General features: G+C 36.6%; 1 protein-coding gene across 2 annotated transcripts; it reads left to right on the top strand.

Moving 5' to 3' along the window:
- The first annotated feature begins 253 nt into the window (after positions 1-253).
- On the top strand, positions 254-3,416 carry LOC143623690 (AT-hook motif nuclear-localized protein 1-like). Of its 2 annotated transcripts, XM_077094536.1 has the most exons (6): positions 254-686; positions 1,345-1,412; positions 1,626-1,757; positions 1,845-2,006; positions 2,838-2,942; positions 2,973-3,416. In XM_077094536.1, exons 1-6 carry the CDS (start codon positions 329-331, stop codon positions 3,135-3,137), a joined length of 990 nt encoding a protein of 329 aa, XP_076950651.1. In that variant the 5' UTR covers positions 254-328; the 3' UTR covers positions 3,138-3,416. The 2 variants fall into 2 exon arrangements, with proteins under 2 accessions (XP_076950651.1, XP_076950650.1); XM_077094535.1 differs by having other exon boundaries at positions 255-686; positions 2,838-3,416.
- Positions 3,417-15,424: the final 12,008 nt, after the last annotated feature.

The following is a 15,424-nucleotide window of genomic DNA, read 5'->3' as shown; positions in this document are numbered from 1 at the left end:
GACAATCTTGAGAAAACTATGGAAACAAAATTGCTTTAACATCTAAAACACCCACAATTCAATCTTTATCTTCTCATACTCTACTCCATTATTCCTCAAATATCTTTATTAATTTTTTTTAAAAAAAATTAATAATCTTTCCTCATCTTTTCATATTTTCTGCAAATTTCATCTCACAAAGTCTCAGTTTTTTTTTTATGTTTTTGATCTCATCTTGTGCCTGTTCTAAAATTTTTTCAATTTACAAAAAAGTTTCAATTTTTTAACCTTTTTAATTTATTTATATTTTTCTTGTGGGTTTTTATGTTCATCAAGAGAGACTGTAATTATGATTGAAAGAACAGAAGAGATGAATAATAATAATAATAACAGTGGGGTTACAGTGGTGGGATCAGACCCCCCAACAAAACCCAACCCACCTCAGTCCATCACCAGCCAGTTGGCTTCCTTAACTCCGCCGTACACGGCGGCGCCACCGTCGTCCGGCGTGACACCCTTAACGGAAAAGAAGAAAAGAGGCAGACCCAGAAAGTATGGTGCGGATGGGTCTGTCACTAAGGCTTTGTCTCCTAAACCCATATCCACTGCTGCTCCACCGGTGATTGACTTTTCCGCCGGAAAAAGACCCAAAGTCCGACCACCCACCACCGGAAAACTTGACCCACCCAAAGAGGTTGAATCTTTAGGTAATAATATATATTATGTTTTGATGTTAAAGATTGAGTCTTTTTAATGTTTGAAGGTTTTGGTTGAATGTTTTAAGTAATAAAGATTGTGTTTTGATGTTAAAGTTTGAGTCTTTTTCTGTAAAAATATGAAGTGGGTGTGTTTATAATTTGATAGAATGGAACAGTTCTAGGGTTTTGATTGAAGTGGGACCTGGTTGAATATTAGATCTTGATGTTAATAGATGGTTCTAGAAGTTCTGAGCTTTATATGTGTGTGTGTGTGAATTAGGAGAATCTTGAAACAGATGATTCTAATTTTGTGGTTAACTTTTTTGGGACATTTGTGTACATATGACATTCATACATTGATATACATGACAAGAAAGAACATACAAGATGATAAAGATGATGTTTTTATTGAATCTTTTCTACAAAAATAAGGTTCCATGATGTCAAGAACTATGCTTTCTTGTTTTGCAAGGAATCAAGACTTTTCCTTTATTATCTTGTAGGGTTTGTTTGTTGGCTCAAAGTTTGTTGTCTGTTAAACAGTGGGGCTTCCTGCATATTTTCTGTCTCTCATACATTTGTTTGTTTGAATTAAGGTTGTTTTCATTTTGTTTGGACTTTGATGTCAAATGTTGTGCAAAGTTGACTTTCATTAATTTGTGGGTAGGTGATTGGGTTTCAAGCGCGGTTGGTGCCAACTTTATGCCGCATATCATCAACGTCAACACAGGCGAGGTAAATATTTAGTATTTTTAACCATCTAGTTTTGTCAATCTTGAATAAATTTGATTGTTTTTGTTTAGTGTAATAATAATAACTAGAAACAAACCCTAAACCTAATGCTGACGAGTTGGCTAAATGCAAATAAACCTTGAAATTAATAACTAATAATCTAGTGTATATTTAACATTTATTATTGTTGAATACTTTTATTTTGTGTTTATTTAGGACGTGACAATGAAGGTAATATCATTTTCCCAACAAGGACCTCGCGCGATATGCATTTTGTCTGCAAACGGTGTAATTTCCAGTGTTACCCTTCGCCAACCAGACTCCTTGGGTGGTACATTGACTTATGAGGTGACAAACGGACCCCCGTTTTGGTCTTTTGTTATATTATCATTTAATTAACTGGTCCCCATGTTGACACATGTTTTCATTTTTAAGGGCCGTTTTGAGATTCTTTCATTGGCCGGATCGTTTATTCCATCTGAGAACGGAGGAATAAGAAACAGATCTGGTGGGATGAGTGTCTCTTTGTCAAGCCCAGATGGACGGGTTGTTGGCGGCAGTTTGGCTGGCCTACTGGTGGCCGCCAGCCCCATACAGGTATTTCTCTATCTTTGTTAGAGTTTTTTAAGCTGTTCGGTTTCGGTTTTTCCAATTTGTTTTTTTTTTTTGGTTTAACCATTTGTGCTTTAATTTTTGGGCTGAAAAAAATGGCCCAAAATAATGAATTTGGGCATAAATATTTTTATTAACAGATGAGATGGGGTTGGTATCATTTAAGAACTCTAAAAAAATTAAGAACTCTTAGGAACTCTAAACAACGAAACGTTTTTTTAATTTTTTTTATGTATTAACATTATTTAATAGTAGTTTTATCATATTTTATATAAAAAGTTTTGATTACATATGTTAATCACAAGTTTACATATGTGTAAAATTTATAACTAACAAGTTTACGTATGTGTAAAATTTATAACTAACAAATTTACATAGGTGTAAAAAAAAAGCATAGGTATGTATAAAAACTAATTTTCAAAATTGTAATTGTAAATATAGATATAGAAAAATGATAAAACTAAACTCAATTAACATTGATATACAAATTTTTTTATAAAAACGTTTGTTTTCAAGGGTTCCTTCAAGTTCTTAAATAATTTAACAGTTCTGTAATGATACTCATCCCAGATGAGATTATACATTTGGGCTTAAATCTTTAAAGTTACAATATTCATCAACTTCTTATTTAGCATTCAAATGTTCATAGATTCGGTTTAGGTTTTCGGTTTTAATTATATGCGAAACCGATACCGAACCGAAACTTCAGTTTTTACGAAAGCATCATACGAAAGCATAACTTTATGTTTGGGTTTGGGTTTTTCGGTTATTGTTTTTTTTATTATTAATTCCCGAGTAATGTTTGTTATAAACCAGATTATAGTCGGTAGCTTCTTGACGGGCGTCCAGCAGGAACAGAAAACCAAGAAACAAAAACCCGAAAACATAACGATCACCATCCCGACTGCAGTTGCTGTCCCGGTTCCAGTTCCCGTCTCGGTCTCAGCAGAGGTTCCAGCACCCGTGCCTGTCCCGACACCGGCTGCTGAGACCAATGAGCCGTTATCTGCTAAACAAAACCTGTCGTCACCTTCGTTTCGTGGAGATAATTGGTCTTCCTTTAATGCCCCCGGGGCTCGGAGCAAGCCGACTGACATCAATGTGAGTCTTCAGTAGTAACTTACAAAGGGTAATTTGGTAAACTGACTGCATTGGCGATTAGACAATGATTCTCTCACCTTTTTTTATAATTTGGTTGTTTGTATGTAAAACTTCTTTCCGGGTGTTTTTAGTTTGATGTTTGATGGATCGGTAGTAGATTCGACTATTAGGATTAGTTTTTCAGTAGAAGTTTGGTGTTTTTGTCATCATTATGTTCATCAGGTGTTATCTGTAGATGATTTGGGATATTCCAAATTATTCAGAGTTATTTTATAAAAAATGATCCCGTGTTTCTGTGAATTCGTCACAAAATTTGGTGCATAGTCTTGGTTATGTGATTGCATGCAGTTTACATGGTTCATGATCATGTATTTTTGATACGTTTGTTTTTCTTTCTTTTGAATATATGTAGAATGAGAGGTTTGGTTTGGTTTGGTTCTATTGGTTAAAAGGTTGGACCAGCCAATGTGTCTCAACCTTCATTGAAGGAAATTTGAAGATTTGGGCTACAAGTCGTATGGTCTCAAGTTCGAATATGATTTCAACAGGGTTCTTGGGTGGTGAGGTTTTCCCTAAATAGGAGACGGGCTTAGACTTTCTAGCAATGTATGGTCAATGGTGTCGCCTTGTTATTGGAGTACCCCGGGTAACCGGGCTTTTACTCGGTTGATTGGAGTACCCCGGGTAATTGGGCTTTTACTCGGGAGTACCCGGGTAACCAGGCTTTTATTCGGTTGATTGTTTGTAAGATAAAAAAAAAGGTTGGACCAACTAAGAATTATTGGCTTGGTTTTATTAATTTAACTAGCTTTAAAGCCGTGTAACTTATGAGATGATTTAAATAATTAAATTACAAATAAATCGATATATTATGGATATAGAAAAATGTATTATATCTATGTGTATATCGTTATATATAAATTGATTTTATTTATATCCCAAAATAAATATTTAAACAAAAAAATGAACTTAATAAAAACAAATAACGCACGTGTAAAAACATACCCCGTCCAATGAAAATTTATTTTCAGTATCATGTATGTATAATTGAAAGATTTTTGGTTACGGCCAATTTCCGAGAATGCTTCTAATATAATAATAGTTATGAGCTACATCATGAAAAATATTTTGATAAGTTTAAGAGGCTTCTCGACTTTGCCAATTGACAAAAAAAAATAATAATATGTTAATCCGTTCAATTTTATGAATGTTTTACTTTACTTGAGCATACTTTTGTACGACATGTTTCACATACAACATTTTGATCACTATTCTAATTTGATAAAAGTTAAAAGTATTGATAGGCCTAAAGGTGGTATGTCAAAAGTAGTTGTCACTTTTTTTTTTAAATTTTAATAGTCATGGGAAAAATACAAAGTGTGCAAAATCCCGAATCTTTTGACTGTTTCCAAAAATGTCATTAAACATAAATTTGAAACCCAATCACATTTAAAATTCTAACTTTCATTTGTTTTACATGTTCAAGTCAAAACTTTAAATCCGTAACAAGTTTGGCGATAAATCTATTTGAATTCTCAAATTTTTAAAAATATTCAGATTACCCATTTTTTAGAAGTAACAAATTTGAGCAAAATGTAGTTAAATTGTACCAAACGATCTATTTTATCAACTTTTAACCCATAACAATCAAATTTAAGTTCCACAAAAAACCCGAAGCAATCTTTGATAAAAAAAAACCCAAGAAACTAAATATGATAAACTTTATTATATTTAAAAGTGATTGTTATATACTATCCTTACAATTTAACTCATATATGTATAGTTTATTAAATTAACCAAAAAAATAAGTAGATATATTTAAATCATATATTTATAATTTATAAATTTATATGACAATGTACAAAAAAAAAACCAATAGATAAATGGATTTATTTTAAATAAATAGATCAACTTTTAAGCATATATTTATAATTTAATTATTAAAAAAATTACTTTGTAAATTGAAAGCATATTAGTGTTTTTTTTATTTGCAATGTTCAACAATATACATAATATAATATGTTAATAATAACATTTAAAATTTTATTCTTTTCAATATTTAATTAACATGGTGTTGTTGATATTTGGATTTCATAAAGTATGTTATGAAATATATTTTAACAATGTATATTAGTATAATATGTAAATATTTATTTGTATAAAAGTGTATAGATATAATATAAATAGTGTTTAACAGAGTGAATAATTTAATCATGTTATATATATATATATATATATATATATATAGGGGTGTGTTATAATAAAAAGAAATAGTTTTCTAGAAAGAGTAAGAATCAATCTAGGCCATTGGATTTATGATCTAATGGTTGAGATTGGTAGTTTTTAAACTGCCAAATAGTTTTCTAGGATTAAGGATTTATGCTATATATTTTCTTAACTCTAAATTTTGTGTTATTCCTACTCTTCCTACAAAACTATGTATTTTTATTTTAACCCTTTTCTCTCTCTCTCTATATATATATATATATATATAATATAAATGGAGTGTAAAAAGAAAGTGAATAATTATTGATCTATGTCATATATTAATTTTGGAGGGAAAAATTGCGAGGATTAACCACAACCAACACCTGTCTACAATTATTTTACTTTATTAGAATATGTAAATGTAGATTTGTTAAAAACATGTCACAAAAGTAGAAACTATAAAATTAAAAATGGCATCACTATTTGATTCGTCGAGTCTTTAGGTTTTTGATTCAAATCTTTTAGTTTTTATCAAGTCTTGTTAGAAAAGTAGAAATTGGGGAACGATACCAAAATTAAAGGGTCCGGGACACCAAGGTGAATTAGAAACACCCACCATATCTGCGTCTGAGAGGGCTACATGCCGCGGATATGATGGTTTTGTCGTATGCTGTCTTGTACCTTATACGTGACGGATAAGCTCTCCGTGGCGGATAAGGTACCTGACAACCTACGACTATCAAATCAATCAAACCTCGTACTGTATCCGTCGCAGATAGGGCTCCTTGCCACAGATTCTTTCAAAGATTAATTTTTAAGTTTTACGACTCCTCTTTTCAAGGCTTAATTTTTAATGTTGTGGTATGATCATTTGTTTGCTGACTCGAACGACGAGTAGTCGGGCTATGCATATAACGATCAGCTAGAGCAGTCGGGCTTACCAAATTTGAATGTACTTCCAGACCTGAACCACAAGGTGGACTATGCATATATCGAACAGTCCGACTTATCAAATCCTAACCAGGTTTGTTTGTATATTTATATAATACAATAGTAGTCGATAGTTATTTTTTAAATATGATACGTTGCCATTATATTTTCTCAGGGGTATATCATATACGGTGGTAGTCACCCTTCGTGGTCAGAGGAAAATAGGACATCGAATACATACGAAGTCAGACCGGAAGAACAACCTTATGGTCAGTCTTCGTACCAGACTACCAGTTTCATGTAGATGGTTCGCATTATGGAACCTAAAATTCGTACCAGTTACTTTTAGAAGAGCAACCGTACCTGTCACGGGCAGTAACGAATAATGTCGAGGATGCCATTCAAGAGGGTGGTGGTTACATATGGCATTTTCCTATGTAACAGATAATGTATGACCCAATATGTTTTTTTAACTTATTATTATTCTTTTAGAAAACGTTACTAAATATTACTTTATGTTGCTTGATTTCAGTATTTTAATTCTTGTGAGGAGTTGGTGGATTGGGCTGAGAAGACAGGACGAGAGCATGGTTGTGTTATCATCGTCCAACGATCAAGGAACAAAAGTGTTGACCTTGCATGCAATCGTGGAGGGGAGCCAAAAGGCTTTTGGTACAATAAGGTCAAGAATTGTTTTGGCTAAATGCAAAAAAGTGGTTTTTGAAAGGAAAGTGGGAAGTTTTGATGATTAAAACTTGTTGTTGTTAGTCATGTAACCATAACAAACAAATAAGTGCGGGGAAGTGTTAAGTTCGGATCAATTAACTTTAGATACTTTGTTGACTTGGATTGTTGTTTGTTTGTGATTATGTAGGATGGGAAGAACTAATGACACGTGAAAGAACCTGCCAAGGAACAAAGGAAAGGTTGCTTCATCGTCGGCCGCAACAGCACCCCTTTTGTCTAAATGAATTCTATGTGATGATGAGGATGAGGGTGAACCTATGCAAGACCAATATGAAGATGAGGGTATGGCACCTCCCTTAAGACGATATGGGGAGGAGGTCCTCTGTCGGGTATGGATCCTAGTTGGCAAGCGGAGTTATATAATGATGCGATGGCTAAATTGAAAGACAAGAGAGAAGGATTTATTTGTAAGAAACAAGTGATAAGAAGTGAGATGAAGCCGTTTGGTATTTTGAGTATGTTTAAGAATTTGGTTGGGAGGCGACTTTGAAGTGTTATGATGGAGAGAGTAGAAATCTTTACATGGATAGTATTTAGGAAGGGTTGCGTCTTTGCAAGTAGATTGGGGAAATGCTCCACCTAAAACAATGAGATTGATTGGGAGAGAAAATAACAGAGATGTGGTGATGTCAATGGAAACTTTGTGCCGTATAGCCATGTTTGACTCGAAACCATCGGCGGATTATGTGCTTACATCAGAAGATTATATGTACGGGAGTCTAGATAAACACCCCACATATGAGAAATAAAAATTGAGCTATTCAAACAAGGGTTTGCTCATACGATGATCCGAAACAATTTGAAGATGAAGGTGAGGATACTGTTAAGTTTAGTGATTCATAATGTAATGCCAAGGCGAGGTGATAGGACAAGTATTCGAAAATGGGAAATACCAGTGTTATATGCTTTGGTGAAGGTAGAACCAAAGATCTCTTATAGATATTTGGTCATGATGAACATTTGGTTGGCAAGGGAAACGAAGTCGAAATTAATTTTATCCCATTGCAGACTGATTACGGCATTGTTGAAACCGAAAGGGGCTAGGGCTATTAGAGCGGATACGCCCGCGGTTGAAAAGATTCACACCCCATTTTATTAAGATCAATTGCATAGAGAGGTGTTGGCTTATCACGTACGGGGGGAATATGTGATTCTACAACACTTTGACACACAAACACAATTGAGAGCGTTGAAAAATAGTGATGAGGAGAATGTGATTGAGGAACCGTATGAGTTTATTGCTGGGGTCGGGGTCAGGCTTTAGGAAGAGGTATAGCTGGAAGTGGGTAGGTTGGAAGTTATTCGGGGCAGTCACAACATTATCCAGTTCAACACCCACATGAGATGGTTCAGGCATCGAGGTCACCCATTTATGGCGGATGGAGTGGTGAATTCCAATATATTTCTTTATCATAACCGGAAAGCTAAGCTGCAGAGGAGAGAAACCTAGTGGTTGTATGATAAGATGAAAATGTGGAATCAAACTAATGCCTATAATTTGCAGCAAGAAATTAATGACAGGTACATAGATGATCTCCATAGGAGGACACATGAAGCATGGCATCGAGGTGAGCTCATGGTGGAAAATACACCAATGTTTGATTACACTACTCTAGGAAAATTTGACGGGAGTGTGCATTATCCACCGCCCCAAATTCATCATTCGAGATGGGTGGATCCTCATGCGGATGCAACACATGATGCTGGTGCGGGCAGTTCATCAGACGCTTTTAACTTCTATGGTGTTATGGAAACTATGAGATCTATCTCTGGTGACCCGCAACCACCGTATTATTAAGCACCCGCTGATCAGGTCCATGTGTCTCTCCCTATCTTTATGTTTTTGTTGGCTTTTTGTACTTTTGTTTATCGACGGTCGGGTGGTGGTTTGAACTTTTGGGTCGTATGGCTGGTGTTTGTGTTTAAACTATGTGTGTTTTATTTGGTGATGTACAACTCTTTTTGAACTTGGGATGGTTATTCACTTGGTGATTGGTTGTGCATTGGTATGTACATCCTATGTTCCATATCTATTTTTGGGTATACAAGTTACATTGGGGACAATGTTAATCTCAAGTGTGGAGATGGGGTAAAAATTAAAAGTTTTGCCTTAAAGTACCTTGATTGTGCACAAAAGCCGAAGTTGTAATTTGTTAATTGTTATTATTAAAATGCCAAGTAGAGATCTTTGGTCATGGTCAGCTTTTAAGGTTCTCGAAAGTCTTCCTATAAAATGTTTGTCAAAAAGAGAAATTAAAATGGACCGTTTAGATGGGGATAATGAGTCATTGGGACGGGTAAACATGTTTTATATCGACAGTCTAATTCCTCTAGTACGCGTGTGAGATTTCCTTTATATATAATACACATATAATATATAGATATATACACATGTCATATGAGTGCCATTAAAGAGTGAAAACAGTATGTTCATGATATCTAAAACTTATTTTTCATATACATGTCGAGATCTTAATACCACCACCTACATGGAGAAATAGGAATGTAGAAACCTACTTATAATGGTCTTTACATAAATAATACTCCATACCCTATATTATCTCTTAGGAGCCAAGTTTGTGCCTTTTCCCCTTCATTTGTTAAACCCTCATTACAAGCCGTGTTAGCCTTGGCCTTTTGTTTTAACCTTGTGGATGAAAACTCGGTATGTTAGAGTTGTTTATAAGTTGTTTTTCGAGCATAGTACACAATGTACGTATGTATCGGGTCAGCTGTTTGTATATATTGACGTTAGTATTTGTTAAAAAAGAAGAAAAATAAAGAAAAGAAGAAAAAAGTGAAAATCAAAGAAAAACTCAAAAAGAGTCAATGTTTGAGTCAGTATTGGTTGTAAATAAAAGTCAGTGAGTTTGTTTATTTGTTTAGTCATTTGAATAAATTGGTGTTAGTGCACGGTTTTGCATCTTGAGTCTTTGTATTTATCGTTAAAGTATTTGTCGTTTTGTTTAATGTAATAAACAATTAATTTATCTTGTAGTTCTTTAATGTATGAGTCTAGTTCGCTAAGGATGTTTAGCGAACTAGATCTAAGTTAAGTCCCTCCTGATTCGTTAAGGATGTTTAACGAATCAGGGGGTGATTCGTTAAAGTTTATTTCGTTTAATGTATGTAACGAAGTGGACTCTAGTTCGTTTGGGGATGTTAACGAACTAGGTCCATCTTCTATTTATATGTGAACACTGTTCACAATTAAGTTAAGTTTTTGAGTTAATTAACGAACCTCTACTCAAATACTCTCTCAATCTTCATACTGATAATATAAACATACATACAATCGATACATAGATATAGATAACGTATTAACTATAGATCAATGGCAATCATGAACTAGATCCTTATATAGGTTAATTTATATACAACTCAGATATGAGATCTGTGTTAGTAAGTGTAACAGTGAGATCAAACAATTGGGATTCATCCACCATAAGTCACCAAATAATTCATATTCCACACCCGAACCTAATCAACAACAAAATCCTTAGTCCTATTTTTTAAGCAACCGATGGGTAATGGGTGGAGATATGACTTGCTTTCAAGCTTATTACATTGTGTTCATACTCGGTATAGAGGGCAAAGAGATACTAGCACTATTTGTGACATCCCAAATCGGTTGAGGTGGAGAACTAAGCCTTCTTTGTAAGGAGGTGGATACCTTCCCCAGCATAACACGTTTTGGTGCTTAATGGTAGTGGATGAAAGGAGAACTCCACAATTAAGCAAGCTCTGGTGGAAGTAGTATCAGGATGGGTGACCTCCTGGGAAGTCTTCACTTGGGAAACCAAAAACAAATTCGTGAGGCGATGGTGGTACATCCCGACCAAAGCGGACAATATTATGGTGCGGCGGTAGCTGGGCTGTTACATATGGTATTAGAGCCAGGGCCGGGCTGGTGGTGCCAGGTCCCGAGAGGATGCTGGACCCCTTAAGGGGGGTGGATTGTGACATCCCACATCGGTTGGGGAGTAGAACTAAGGATTCTTTATAAAGAGGAGGATACATTTCTCATCATAACACGTTTGGGCGCTTAATGGTAGTGGATGAGAGCAGAATTCCACAGTTAAGCGTGCTCAGGTGGAAGTAGTAGGAGGATGGGTGACTTCCGGGGAAGTCTCCACCTGGGCAACCAAAAACAAATCCGTTAGCTCTTCGTGGGCAAAGCGGACATATTTTTGGTGCGAGGCTCCGGATGTTACAAGTGGTAACAAAGCTACTCTTGTGCCGTTTGGGATGGTGGACCAAACCTGATCAGAGACGGTGAGTCCCCGGGGGTGTCGCAAGGCACACCTTAGGTGAATCCCTCATCCTGAATTTGGATGGTGGGGCAAACCTCATCGAGGACGATGAGTCCAAAGGGGGGTGTTTGTAACACCCTAGCAAATCCCACATCGGCTGTGGGCAAGAGTGATCCTTGGTTCATAAGTAAATACCCCGCCTCTTAAATCACCAACGTGTTTTGGGCTTAATGCTAGTGGACGAGAGGAGATCTCCACAGTTAAGCGTGTTCAGGTGGAAGTAGTAGCAGGATGGGTGACCTCCTGGGAAGTCTCCACTTGCACAACCAAAAACAAATCCGCGAGCTCTTCGTGGGCAAAGCGGACAATATTGGTGGTGCGAGGGGCCAGATGTTACACATTTTTTGTGCCCCAAATATTAAGCCGAGAGGAGAGATATTATATTATGAGGGTTGTGAACATGTGTGCTTTAACCGGAAACAAAGTACACTTGTTTGGGCGGTTCCATAGTTTTTAAATGCACTACTAAATTATTTTGTGGGTTATCAATCTTGAAAGTGTCAGCTCTTGGGAATTGGGTATGACCTTATACCTCACTAGTATTAATAATGATAACGGATGAACCATCGATTGAGGTGTATGTGTTGCTTGAGAGTTTGCTTGAAGGCAAGAAAATGATAAGTGTTGGGATGTGATGTGTGGGTGAAATCATGTGTTTATAATGTGTAATTTCGTGTATTTTACTTGTTTATATGCATTGAACATGAGTACTTTGAGTGTTTTTATGTTTACAAGTGTGCAGAGCTTAACAAGTTTACAAGAAGATGAGTAACTGAGGGCTTAACCGGATCATCAAAAGTCAAAGAAAACGTAAAATGGGTATGATGGCATTGTAGCGACCGTAGGGTACGGGTGCCAGACTGTAGCCCACGCTCTGGGTATTTATGATGGGCACCGTAAGGCAGAAGCAGCATGCCGTAGGCTACAGCCCAGTCGTAAGCTACGATGGTCTGACTCGTTTTCTTATTTCGGCTTGTTTTCTTCCATATTTAAAGAGGAAAAACCCTAAGATCGATTATTATTTACTCACTATCACATAGGGGTGATTTTGGGGTTATCATTCACCATCATAACATCTCCTACTCATCATAATCAATCGTGCAATCATTATTCCACACCATAATCAAGAGATTCAAGATAAAGATTCAAAGCTAAGGATCTCATAACCATATCTGGGCGTAGGGTTGAGTTGTACTTTAAACTTTTGGTATTTTAAACCTTAACTTTGGATTTGGATTTGGTTAATCATTCAGTTAATCGAATCTTTATAATTTTTTTGTGCTTAAACAGTTCTTTCGTGATTGAATGCTTAATATTTTATTAATAAATTGATTTGAGGTCATCAACCATTAAGATTGAGTTCTTGTCGTCATTGATCCGTTTATCATTAACCATATCAATGATTTCGTGCATCAAAAACCTAAAACTGATAACTAATTAGATCATTATTAAGCTGTGCCAATCGTTTGGATTAAATTTTGATATACAACATAGCCAAATATTTAGTCTTTTTGTTTATTTATCTAAACAAAGATATCTCCAAATAGGTTTCACTAATTGTTCAATTTGCTTCAAAACCTGAAACTTGGAGATTGGTTATTCTCACTTTATTTTTTTACAAATCACTTTTAAACCGCTTGACATCGTTTGTCCACCCCAATATAATTATTTAAAAAGCATTAAACGGAACAAGCACATTCCACTGATTCCTTGTGGATTCGACACCTTACTTGCCTTGCTAGTAAAGGTAATTTTATAGGTATTTTTTATTGACCTTTTGACATCGGTCAACCACTAATTGCTTCCCCGAATCATCTTCAGCAACAACATTCCTAGATGATGAGGTACCAACACCTGGTTGCTGATCAAATCCTCCAGCCTCTGGATCTTTATCATCATCATTACCCTTCAACTTCTTTAACATATCATATTTACATGTTAATTGAACTATAATCTCGTCATGTTTATCCAACCTCTCCCTCTAGGCAGTAACCAGTGCCTTCACTCATGGTTCTCCTTCTGAACATACTGCAAATGTCTCACCATCTGCCGTTGATCTTCCTGCATATGCTATTGAAATTGTCTGTTAGCAACCATATGATTCTCTTGTATATGTATCAAGTTCATAAGCTGTAACATTTGTTGCTGAACCGAAAAATTATAAAAAGACGGATGAACAAGTTGAATAGGACCAGCAGGTCTGTTGAATGGCATAAATGCAAAGTCTGGCCTCTATATTGGTCTTGAAGGAATTGTTGGACTCGTAGTAGCCACGAATTTTTGCGGAGATGACATCAGAGATAACATCGTTTGAGGAACCGATGTGAAGCATGTATCAGCCGATGTCGTTGTTATAAGTGTTACCACTGGTGTTTATGGAGTAGATATAGTAGATACATTAGGAGCAGAAACCACAATACTCGGTACTTTTGATTGTGGTTCTTGTATCTCAACACCAGAACCTCTGCGGGTTCTCTTTTTCGTAGGCTTATACACTACAACAGCCTTACCCTTTGCTTTACGTTTACGTGCTGCCACTACAGTACCATCACCATCACTTCTCGAACCACCATCACCACCTTCATCGTTCCCACCTTCACCACCTTCACATTCGGAATTCGAATCATCATGGATCAATGATCATAATATGGAGCTACATAATCCTCACGAGCCAAATTGTAACACCCTTGGCAAACACAACATCGTCCCACTCTTAGGTAAATCCCACAGCGGCCGTGGACAGAGAGATCATTGGTTCATAAGTAATGTCCTGCCTCTTAACATCACCAATGCGTTTCGGGCTTAGTTGGCGGTGGAGCACATAAAAATTCCACGGTTAAGCGCGCTTAGGTGGAAGTAATACTAGGATGGGTGACCACCTGGGAAATCTCTACCTGGGCAACCAAAAACAAAGCCGTGAGTTCCCGGATGGGCAACCCATCGGGGGTAAAGTGGACAATATTGGTGGTACGAGAGGCCGGAATGTTACATGTGGTATCAGATCCACCCCTGTGTCGTTCGGGATGATGGGACACGCCTCATCGAGGATAATGAGTCCAAAGGGTGGTTGTTTGTAACACCCTTGGCAAACACAACATCGTCCCACTCTTAGGCAAATCCCACATCGGCCGTGGACAAGAGAGATCCTTGGTTCATAAGTAATGTCCCGCCTCTTAACATCACCAATGCGTTTTGGGCTTAGTTAGCTGTGGAGCACATGAAAACTCCACGGTTAAGCACACTTAGGTGGAAGTAGTTCGAGAGGCCGGGATGTTACACAAATGCCCAATCAAATGCTTGAAATGTGGCTTCGTTTGATCCGTTTGACCATGATAACCATGATTCATCTAATCGAGTCTTCATTCATATGATCCAGCATAATACGATTAGCTTGAATCGACGGATCTTTGCCTAAATCAGGCTGCAAGTGCTCTATAATCATCTAGAGAAACCTGGGATACATTAAGAACTTGTTCTTGAGCTTCGTGCAGTTCTCCTTCCAATGATAAAACACCATTTCTGAGAAGTTGAACCGCTTGTTCTACACAAGTGTGACAAAGACCGATTGTATCATCACCCATCACTCATTTTATCCCCCATTTCTTCCTCCAAGACAATGAATCAAAACGTGTAGCAGATACTTGTAATGCTTACTTAAGTTCGCCTTATTATACATCGACTTCGTCAAGTCTTCCTTATACCTTAACCAACCAAATAAACCTCTTATCAAGTCATGATCAAACTCACATCGATCGTCCACCATGTCATCAAACCGTAATACCTTACGAGTCATATCAACATCAATCACGTTTTCTTCTCTTGCACTTCCGCCTCAATGTGATTCTCACAAGACACGTACTTGGCTGTCTCCCGAAATGGTCTAATGATACTATAATAGACAGATAGATCGGTAGATATAGCATAATGAATCCTCGATCTCATCAGAAATGAGATAACATACCCGAACATGGCTCGTTCAAAGAAATCATCCTCCATGAAAGCACAGATTTTGTGTTTCTTGTCGGATACAAGTTGAACCACTAATGCTTTTTCTTGTTCTTGTGCCTCGGGATTCTTAGCAGGTTGGTCAGCCATAGGTGATTG

This window comes from Bidens hawaiensis, unplaced genomic scaffold, assembly GCF_021521415.1.
Source record: "Bidens hawaiensis isolate Kalapana, Puna unplaced genomic scaffold, B.hawaiensis_p1.1 tig00003510_1, whole genome shotgun sequence".
Taxonomy (NCBI): Eukaryota; Viridiplantae; Streptophyta; class Magnoliopsida; order Asterales; family Asteraceae; genus Bidens; species Bidens hawaiensis.
Note: the sequence above shows the minus strand (reverse complement) of the source record. Positions and strands in the feature narration are given on the sequence as shown.

What these genes read in the sequence shown, in the direction of transcription:
- LOC143623690 (XM_077094535.1), top strand. Translation starts at nt 329, where the DNA reads ATGATTGAAAGAACAGAAGAGATGAATAATAATAATAATAACAGTGGG. An exon ending in CAAAGAGGTTGAATCTTTAG is followed by an intron (nt 687 to 1,344) that starts GTAATAATATAT and finishes ATTTGTGGGTAG; the next exon opens with GTGATTGGGTTTCAAGCGCG. An exon ending in TCAACGTCAACACAGGCGAG is followed by an intron (nt 1,413 to 1,625) that starts GTAAATATTTAG and finishes GTGTTTATTTAG; the next exon opens with GACGTGACAATGAAGGTAAT.